Source organism: Xyrauchen texanus, chromosome 48, assembly GCF_025860055.1.
Source record: "Xyrauchen texanus isolate HMW12.3.18 chromosome 48, RBS_HiC_50CHRs, whole genome shotgun sequence".
Classification (NCBI taxonomy): Eukaryota; Metazoa; Chordata; class Actinopteri; order Cypriniformes; family Catostomidae; genus Xyrauchen; species Xyrauchen texanus.
This window is the reverse complement of record NC_068323.1, coordinates 496,821-506,820: the sequence shown is the minus strand read 5'-3', so window position 1 is coordinate 506,820 and position 10,000 is coordinate 496,821. Positions and strand designations below refer to the sequence as shown.

General features: G+C 42.5%; 3 protein-coding genes across 4 annotated transcripts in view; 1 reads left to right on the top strand and 2 right to left on the bottom strand.

The window, feature by feature from the left end:
- The window catches only part of LOC127639629 (DENN domain-containing protein 2D-like), a 12,574-nt gene extending 11,499 nt beyond the window's left edge, over positions 1-1,075 (top strand). The window contains exons 12-13 of the mRNA XM_052121750.1: positions 633-866; positions 933-1,075. Of these exons, the coding sequence (XP_051977710.1) occupies positions 633-866; positions 933-1,021 (323 nt within the window). The 3' untranslated portion in view covers positions 1,022-1,075. The remainder of the gene's footprint in view (positions 1-632; positions 867-932) is intronic.
- Positions 1,076-1,222: 147 nt separating this feature from the next.
- On the bottom strand, positions 1,223-5,591 carry dram2b (DNA-damage regulated autophagy modulator 2b). The gene is made up of 8 exons (XM_052121762.1): positions 5,500-5,591; positions 5,382-5,413; positions 2,788-2,937; positions 2,500-2,710; positions 2,197-2,374; positions 2,040-2,122; positions 1,603-1,695; positions 1,223-1,531 (listed from the first exon to the last, which is right to left on the bottom strand). The coding sequence occupies exons 3-8, from the start codon at positions 2,916-2,918 to the stop codon at positions 1,409-1,411; spliced, it is 819 nt and encodes a 272-aa protein (XP_051977722.1). The 5' UTR covers positions 2,919-2,937; positions 5,382-5,413; positions 5,500-5,591; the 3' UTR covers positions 1,223-1,408.
- Positions 5,592-5,864: 273 nt separating this feature from the next.
- The window catches only part of cept1b (choline/ethanolamine phosphotransferase 1b), a 10,661-nt gene continuing 6,525 nt past the window's right edge, over positions 5,865-10,000 (bottom strand). For both annotated transcript variants that reach the window (XM_052121752.1, XM_052121751.1), the window contains exon 10: positions 5,865-9,569. In XM_052121752.1, coding sequence (XP_051977712.1) covers positions 9,453-9,569 — 117 coding nt within the window. In that variant the 3' untranslated portion in view covers positions 5,865-9,452. The remainder of the gene's footprint in view (positions 9,570-10,000) is intronic.

The following is a 10,000-nucleotide window of genomic DNA, read 5'->3' as shown; positions in this document are numbered from 1 at the left end:
GAAGCAGTGTAGATGTATTGTAGATGCAGTGCGGATGCAGTGTAGATGTATTGTAGATGCAGTGCGGATGCAGTGTAGATGTATTGTAGATGCAGTGCGGATGCAGTGTAGATGTATTGTAGATGCAGTGCGGATGCAGTGTAGATGTATTGTAGATGCAGTGCGGATGCAGTGTAGATGCAGATGCAGTGCAGATGTATTGTAGATGCAGATGCAGTGTAGATGTATTGTAGATGCAGTACAGATGTATTGTAGATGTATTGTAGATGCAGTGCAGATGTATTGTAGATGCAGTGTAGATGTATTGTAGATGCATTATAGGAACTGAGGTTGAAATATCACAATTACCCCCTAAATACACACCTTTAGCTAAATGTATGCCGTTTGCATTAACAGCCAAAATTATCGAAAAAATGAAAGACACAAACGTCCCGAGGTTGCACAAGGGTTAAATACACAACAGTGTTGTACATACGGTGAGGATTGTATCGTACAATATTGTTTTACACCCATACTTTATACCGCTCATTGAAGAGCCGAGTCCCTCACCGCCGCGTGTTGTCCATTAAAGACGCTGCTAGCGTGAATGGGGTCTATTGAGAACACCTGAACTGGTCTGTGTGTGCGGGCAGGTACGGAGGATCTGAACCGGCTGGTGTCAGAAGAGTTCCTCTCGTTCTTCATCCAGACCGTCGGTCATGTCTCTCAACACGTGAAGCGCTGCGGGAACACACGACAGTTCCAGAGGAAGTCCTTCCTGAAGTCCGTCCAACACAAATCACATCTGGACTTCATCAAACTCTTCATCCACACACAGATGTTTGATGTGTTCCTACAGGAGGAGGAGACGCAACCCAACCCAAACGGTACACGCATGTCAGTCTCATGTATAACTGTCACGTGTGTTCTGACGGCGTGTTGTGTGTCTGCAGGAGTGTTCCAGAAGAAACTTTCAGAGTGTCATGGGAGGAAGAAGAGAGAGAAGACTAAAACACGATGGGTGCAAAGTTTTGTGGTGTGACGTCATTTAATCCATTACAGCATCAAACCTCTAGTACCTGTATTTCATGTTTTAATGTAATAAAGTATCCCCTGAAGTCATCAACATGCTTTTATATCTCATAATTCCCCTTTGATTATGGTTTGTAATTGTCATATTTCACCCCAAACATCTCCAGAAAACATTCAGATGATTTGCATCGAGACATTTGTAAATAAGTCATGATTTTATTTGTAATGAAAACAATGTCCCAAAATCTTAATCTTTATCAAAATGGACTTTTTCTACAATCACATTTATATTGTTAATAAAAAGATAATATTCATATAGATGTGAAGAATGTTTACATGAGCCGCATAAACCGTGTAAGACCGATGAGACAGTGCGCTAGCGGTTAGCATACTGCCCTCAGATGCTGCCGGCGAGCAGCGGTGACGTCTCTGCAGGTGTGCGTGCTGTAACAGGACGGTGATGAGGAGAATTGTACAGGTGATTACAGTGAAGCAACACCTCCGCTCGCAGAGTGATCTTCTGCAGAGAGACAGAGACTCGTTTCACACATCAAACGGTGTTTAAACGGTTTCAGATGAGAGATGTTTTACCTTGAAGTCTCTGATGTAAGTGAAGAAGAAGCTGATGAAGGACAGAGCCAAAGACCATTCTGATATCGTACTGACAATATGAGCCGTGAATCCCTGATAAACACACATATATATACACACATGTTTCCTTTAAATACACACGGATAAACACACACATGCTCCCACAGACCTTTACTGGATTTCAGATTCAATCATATTATAGAGATTGCATATATAAAGAGCGAGTACAGCTGAGCACCGTAAAAATAACATTTAATTCGTTTCTGCATTTCAAGATTTTATTCATTTCCACTTTATTGCGTCACATCTTTAATGCGGTTATATTTAATGCGTCGCATCTTTAATGCGGTTATATTTAATGCGTCGCATCTTTAATGCGTCGCATCTTTAACACTCACGCGACACACACTCTCGCGCACACACACACATACACTCACAGGTTCTCCAGGAATCCAGTGTAGTTTCTTGTTGACTTCTACTCCAGGTAAACTGCTGTACATGATCACAGACGACACAAACACTCACACGGTCAAGGAGCAAAACGAGAGCTGACGCTGTACAACACACATCAGTAGAGTATGTAAGGAAGGATACTGCTGATAATACTGGCTGAAGTCCAGATCCCCACACTCAGACGAGTCCAGAACATGGTTTTACTGTGGACGTGAGGCTGCATGAGGTACGACAGCAGCGTTTGGACGAGAATATACAGCGCGCCGACTCCAAACGTCAACACCGCCCCGACCAGATGCATCGAGAACAGGGTGGTTTTCTGCCGAACACGTTATTCACATTCTCATTAACATTATTTAAAGGGATAGTGCACCCAAAAATGGAAATACACTACATCACAGAAGTACTAACTACATCATGATGCTTGTGGTGAAATGTGTGTACCTGAAAGTTTGCGACAACGCACATGCCGAGCGAACTCCCGCAACCCAGCACGAGCCCCAACCGATTGAGCCGGTTCAGTCGAGTGTCGTACTCGTCCGTCAGCGCCTGCAGCTGCTTGTAGCGCACGTACATCGTAGCGACACCCAAGAATGCCGACACGTTCAACATGATTCCAAACACGCATCTCTCTGGAGCGACTGTCCCCGTGTCACTGCAAACACAACTCAAACTCATTAAAACAGTGTGCTGCAACTGAAGACACATGATCAAATCCTTTCTTCTGATCACCTGATGTACGGCACCAGCGGGTCAACATGTCGCAATATCACAGCGGTGATGTAAGCAAAGATGAAGGTCGCCGCGGTCCATGTGACCAGCGCTGCAGGCAGAATACACAAGCCCTCCTGAAACCACCACATCTCTGATGACGCTTCACTCCTGCAACACAAGAGATTAGCATTAGAATTAGCTTCCTCTTTCTGCAGCAAACATCATGCTGTGTTCTGAGAGAACTGGTGTTTCACTTCTGCTGTGTGACAGCACATGACAAACCACTGATGAACCACTCATGCACAACTTTCACCAATCAACAAACGTACACACACTATCTAATACCGTGATCCGGGCTCCCACCCTGATGCTTCCAGGCCTCCCGTCACAATATTCCCCTTGTGCGTAATTATTCAGGACCACATTAGGACTGACTATCACACCTGGAGTCGCGAGTTTGAATCCAGGGTGAGCTGAGTGACACCAGCCAGGTCTCCTTGGCGAACAAATTGGCCTGGTTGCTAGGGAGGGTAGAGTCACATGGGGTAACCAAATTGTCCCGGTTGCTAGGGAGGGTAGAGTCACATAGGGTAACCAAATTGTCCCGGTTGCTAGGGAGGGTAGAGTCACATGGGGTAACTAAATTGGCCCGGTTGCTAGGGAGGGTAGAGTCACATGGGGTAACCAAATTGGCCCGGTTGCTAGGGAGGGTAGAGTCACATGGGGTAACCAAATTGGCCCGGTTGCTAGGGAGGGTAGAGTCAAATGGGGTAACCAAATTGGCCCGGTTGCTAGGGAGGGTAGAGTCACATGGGGTAACCAAATTGTCCCGGTTGCTAGGGAGGGTAGAGTCACATGGGGTAACCAAATTGTCCCGGTTGCTAGGGAGGGTAGAGTCACATGGGGTAACTAAATTGGCCCGGTTGCTAGGGAGGGTAGAGTCACATGGGGTAACCAAATTGTCCCGGTTGCTAGGGAGGGTAGAGTCACATAGGGTAACCAAATTGTCCCGGTTGCTAGGGAGGGTAGAGTCACATGGGGTAACCAAATTGGCTCGGTTGCTAGGGAGGGTAGAGTCACATGGGGTAACCAAATTGGCTCGGTTGCTAGGGAGGGTAGAGTCACATGGGGTAACCAAATTGGCCCGGTTGCTAGGGAGGGTAGAGTCACATGGGGTAACCAAATTGGCCCGGTTGCTAGGGAGGGTAGAGTCACATGGGGTAACCAAATTGGCCCGGTTGCTAGAGAGGGTAGAGTCACATGGGGTAACAAAATTGGCTCGGTTGCTAGGGAGGGTAGAGTCACATGGGGTAACAAAATTGGCTCGGTTGCTAGGGAGGGTAGAGTCACATGGGGTAACCAAATTGGCCCGGTTGCTAGGGAGGGTAGAGTCACATGGGGTAACCTCCTCGTGGTCACTATAATGTGGTTCTCGCTCTCGGTGTGGTGAGTTGTGTGTGGATGCCGCGGAGAATAGCGTGAAGCCTCCACACGCGCTACGTCTCCATGGTAACACACTCAACAAGTCACATGATAAGATGCGCAGTTTGACGGTCTCCGACGCGGAGGCAACTGAGATTCGTCCTCCACCACCCGGATTGAGGCGAGTCACTACGCCACCACGAGGACTTGGAGCACATTTGGAATTGGGCGTTCCAAAAAATAAAAAGGAACAGACAACGGAAAAGCCTTCGTCGCTTGTGTCTGATTCGACGTTTGCTCAGAGGCGTACCGCACGAGCCTGACACAAGCAAACGTAAAGAGTTTTCACTCGTTTTCCTCCGTTTCATTCAACTGAAAATGGTTTGCAAGAATAATGTCGAATAATGTCGTCTATGAGAATGCTGAAAATGATCTTCGACCATCTCGGGAGGTGCTGTGAGTTAAATTTGCTTTATTTCCTCGCGGTTGGCATGCAATGCAGATCCCGTGATGCAGATCCCGTTGGAGACGGTAATGTTTGGATTTAGTGGTGGTGGTTAAATAAAAATTTTTTTTATCACTTTGTAGTTTTATTACTTTTTTCATTTAGTTTAAAGTGCTATTTAAATTTAGAAATGTCCTTAATGTTTTCAGTGTTTCAAGCTAAAAACAATCACTGACCATCGGCATGGGGGGGGATTGTTGGCGATTATCGCAAAATGATTTTACATATCGCCCAGCCCTAGACCATAATATTACCATTAGATACCATTTAGTGCAACAGTATTGAAGCAAAGGTAGTTACTAAAACCCGTTCCTCTTTGCAGTCGCCTTCGGCTTGTTCTTTAAATACAATTATTATTGAATTATTTATTTTAATACACAATTATGACTTAAATTGTTAGTGCATGATTTCCTGTAAAGCTGCTTTGAAACTTGTGCTGTGAAAAGCGTTATACAAATAAAATGACTTCATTAAAATATGAATTTAAGGATCTATCTCTAAAGCATTTCGGAACACATTTCTAGTTTTGACTTTAAGCTTCACTTTCTATTTGTGACTGCACGTTATAGTACTGCAGCTCCTGATTACTGTATTACAAATAAAGTCAAAGTATACGTTTATATTTAAACAGCTTATTAATTAATGATATGCGTTATGAATATGTAAGTATCAGTGATGAAGTTACCTGTCAATCAAACAGCCGATCACTCATTCCACCTGTACACAGAAACATTGATATGACTTATTTTGATGGTTATAGCTCTTCTTTAATGCTTTTATGTGTTGTTATACTCTTTTTATACTTATTTATCGAGGTTCAGATCATGTTACTGCCGTTTTCCTTCCGTTTGTCGCGCTCGCGCATGTCTCGTGGACACGCGCTTGACGCGTCACGAGTCCCGGATGTCGAGCTGTTCGGCGGGTTGCCAAAGCGCGGGAAATCCCTCAGGTAATATATGCTATTTTTCTCTCATAAAACAAAAATAAAGCAATAACACTAGCAAAATATAAACTTTGTATTTATCAATACATATACTACAGATTTTTAAGTTGAAAATAGCTCTTGTGATTTTGTAATCATGGAAATACAGAAAATATAATCTTATTATTACTTCATTAGCGAATCTTTGGCCATGTGAACTTAACAACAAAAACAGCATTTATCATAAATATACAATCTTTATTTTTACAAGTGCTTTTATTCAAATATCAGAGCAATGTTACAATCAAACAGAGTCATAAAGAGAGTTTACATCACTGAAAACATGAGAAACAATAACTATGATCAACCCGATCAATGATAAAAAATACACATACACACTGGACGTTTGTGAGATTTAATAAGTGCTTAAATCTGTTGTCTTTTTTTTTTTTTAAGTGTAAAAATTCCAGAGAGGATTTGGCAACAAGCGAAAACTAACAAAAAAAGAATCAAAGCTTTTGTTTAACCCTTGTGCGTCCATGTAAAAGTTACTCAAAACTGCCATAATATTATATATTTATATTATTTTCCACTTTCAATTAGTTATTTTTTTAACCAAATATTCATTTTCAGGATTTTAATCCTTTAAATGCCAGTTTGTTTACATAATGCCACTGATGTTTTTATACACACACTCTCTCACACACACACTATAATACAGTAAACAGAGAATAGGGGAAAAGTTTGTATTTGCTCCACAGGATAAACATGAGAGAAATGGCGCCATCTGCTGGGAAATATTACAAATGTAAATGTTGTAGTCAGGGCTCCAGAATGAAAGTATAATATTATATAATTCATGATTTTATGCTTTAATCTCACAGGGACATTTTTGTCCTGAAGGTCCCAAGTGAAACTATTTCCTGTACAGTGTGTTATAGATGTGTTATAGATGTGTTATAGGAACTGAGTTTGAAATATCCAAATTACCCCCAAAACACACGCCTTTAGCTGAATTTATGCCGTTGGCATTAACAAACAAAATGATCCAAAAAACTAAAAATGTCCCAAAGGTCGCACAAGGGTTAATAGACCAAATGTCAAACGGCAAGAGATAACGTGAACATACTGGATTCAGCAAAGATGATGAAATCTGTATCGAATCTAAAGCAATAAAATGCTCATTCAAATGAAGGATGGATTGTGAAATAAACGCAGAACTACAGTATAGAGAGTCTAAACTCCAGTTTAATTATCGTAAATAACATTAATTCATCTCACGGTAAAACATTCTGCTAACCCGAACTCAACGTCTCAAGTGTATTGAGCATTGGTTTGGTTGGCAGCGTCTAACAGCTTTTTCTGTTTCACGTCGCTTGAATGGTCTGAGACACACATTTACATATAAACATGCACACGCCGTATTTAAGGCCACTCTTGATATACTGTTAGCAATAGATCAGTCTAACAGATGCCTTATTAAAGTCATCTACTCTCATTCCTTCAGAACTAATGATTGAATATTCATGAGCTGTGTGTGCAGTCACATGACGTCACATGACCGGATCATTAAGATGTGATTGTAGAAGTTGCTCGTGTCCAAACACTTTAAAATGTCTTTGAGCTGACCGTAACACTGAAGAACATCTCTTGCATTCCCAATCGCAACTTCTGTTGAACTACTCAGAGTGATGCGAACACCAAGTGTCATATTTCACCCCAAAATCTAATTAAATATGCATTTATGTTTTACATAAAGAAAATGAGGCATATTATTAGTCATTTAAATGTTTGCATTGTGACATTCGTTTTTCAGTAAAACAAATAAACCGTAATATTAACAATAATAATATAAACGTTAACGCATTACAATGATATTCGTTAACGTTAGTTAATGGCGAGGTTAACATGAGCAACACTTTTACAGCACTTATTAATCTTTATTAATGTTCATTTCAACAAACCAATATGTTTTAAAATTAAATGTAGTATATGTTAATATTTGCTACGCTATCACGAACTAACAATGAAACATGTTCTCTGCAATTCTCAATGCGCTCTAATGGTGCGTTCACATACCACGAGAAGCGATTGCATACAAAGATGCGAATAGACGCAAATTAATGGCGCGACTCCAACATGAAAAATCACTTCATTCGCGCAAGTTGCCATTTTTCAGCTCGAGCCAGAAATCCACGTGACGCGTTGTCACGAAAGCCAATCAGCATTGAGCTTGTCTGGATGTCACTGACGTATTAGCAGAATAAATCTGGAGAAATGGATGATTGTTGTAGCGGTGTGTGGACACACGGAATTGTACGACACAACGTCACACATGTGCAGAGACCGGAAGAGGAAGTTGGACGACCTCGTAAGTTCTGTAAATATGCGCGACTACTCGATTCCAGCTATTGGTTGAACTTTACTATGAACCAAGTCGTAGAAGCCCCGCCTCCTGTCCTTTTCCGGAAGAGAAGCGGGAATACTCGCGGGTTCACCTTACTCGCGAACGGCAGTTTAAATGCACATTTATAATCCAGCGCTCAAACTCGCGCGAGCAATGCGAAGCGAAAATTTTCAACCCGTTTTTATGTGAACGCACCATTAGTGCACGTGGTGGCGCTGTTACTCGCCTCAATCTGGGTGGTGGAGAACGAATCTCAGTTGCCTCCGCGTCTGAGACCAGTCAATCCGCGCATTTTATCATGTGACTTGTTGAGTGTGTTACCGTGGAGACGTAGCGCGTGTGGAGGCTTCACGCTATTCTCCGCGGCATCCACGCACAACTCACCACACGCCCCACCGAGAGCGAGAACCACATTATAGTGACCATGAGGAGGTTACCCCATGTGACTCTACCCTCCCTAGCAACCGGCCCAATTTGGTTGCTAAGGAGACCTGACTGGAGTCACTCAGCACACCCTGGATTCAAACTCATGACTCCAGCGGTGATAGCGTCAGTACTCGCTGAGATACACAGAAAATTGTATTTTTAATGAATCAACGTTAATCAAGATGAATTATTGCTGTAAATAATATTGTTCATTGGTTGTTCTTGACACGTTTACTAATGTTAACTTTATCAAACGTGTTAACATGTACATTTAAAGTACTATTTTACGTATACATCACGGTCAGTTTCATTAATACGTCATAAATCTGAACAATAAGCTTCATTTTCTTGAAGCAAATATACAATAATTTGCTATTTATGTTTGTATTATTCGTGAGTCACGCGAGAGGCACAAAGTGAGACGCAATGATCAACGTTCATGAAGGTGGAAGACGAGCTGACGAGAATATCTGTGATTGAGCTGCACGCTTTCCACAAACCAATAAATGAAGCTTGAAGTGATACTAAAGATTCAACAACACAATCATAAAATACTCAAACAGAGAAGCTGCTGTACCGACCGTTAAACGCAGACGCAACTTCCTGCTTGGAGCTTCATGGGGAAATATGGCCGGATTATATAATGAATATAAATGAGGAGATCGAGCGAGACGCATAAAACCACTTTCATCTAGAGTAAATCGTCATTTATAACAGCAGCACATCGTGATAGAGATGAAGTTATCTGGAGTCAAACGAAACCATAAAGCCATAATACACACCACCCCTTCAGAGCAATGCATCATGGGTAATCCAGAGCAACAGACAGCAACAGATTCCAAATGACTGCTTTCTTAAAATAGTGATCAGTTAAAAGGAAAGTGACCTGGGGATGAAAGATCATTCATTCGTTTGTTGTCGTTTAGCCTCAGAAGAGTTGAAAGTGCAGAAAAACGAAACTCATATGAATCGAACCCGCTGTTCCCTGCGGAGGTCAAAGGTCACTGCACGGGCGCTGTGCTCTGGGCTTTGATTTTAAAGACGCAGATGTGCAGATGAGAGGCGATCTCGTTACAGACGCTAACACAGTACCGCACCAGATCGAAGAGGGAGAGAACCTGACGATTAAAAACAAACAGATGTTAGTTTAATATAGTGAACGAAAACACAACACGTTTATTTATTTATATATTTAAAAAAATACCAAATTCCCAATGTGCTCTGAGTCCTCGTGGTGGCGTAGTGACTCGGAGGATGAATCTCAGTTGCCTCCGCGTCTGAGACCGTCAATCCGTGCATCTTATCACGTGACTTGTTGAGCGTGTTACCATGGAGACGTAGCGCGTGTGGAGGCTTCACGCTATTCTCCGCGGCATCCACGCACAACTCACCACACGCCCCACCGAGAGCAAGAACCACATTATAGCGACCACGAGGAGGTTACCCCATGTGACTCTACCCTCCCTAGCAACCGGCCCAATTTGGTTGCTAAGGAGACCTGACTGGAGTCACTCAGCACGCCCTGAATTCAAACTCACGACTCCAGGTG

Excerpts from the sequence above, each read along its gene's own strand:
- dram2b (XM_052121762.1), bottom strand. The coding sequence starts at position 2,918 with ATGTGGTGGTTTCAGGAGGGCTTGTGTATTCTGCCTGCAGCGCTGGTC. Across the intron at positions 2,123-2,196 it reads TTCAGCCAGTATTATCAGCA|TGTTTGTGTCGTCTGTGATC; the intron begins GTATCCTTCCTT and ends TGACCGTGTGAG. Across the intron at positions 1,696-2,039 it reads ACTGGATTCCTGGAGAACCT|GGATTCACGGCTCATATTGT; the intron begins GTGAGTGTATGT and ends TGTGTTTATCAG.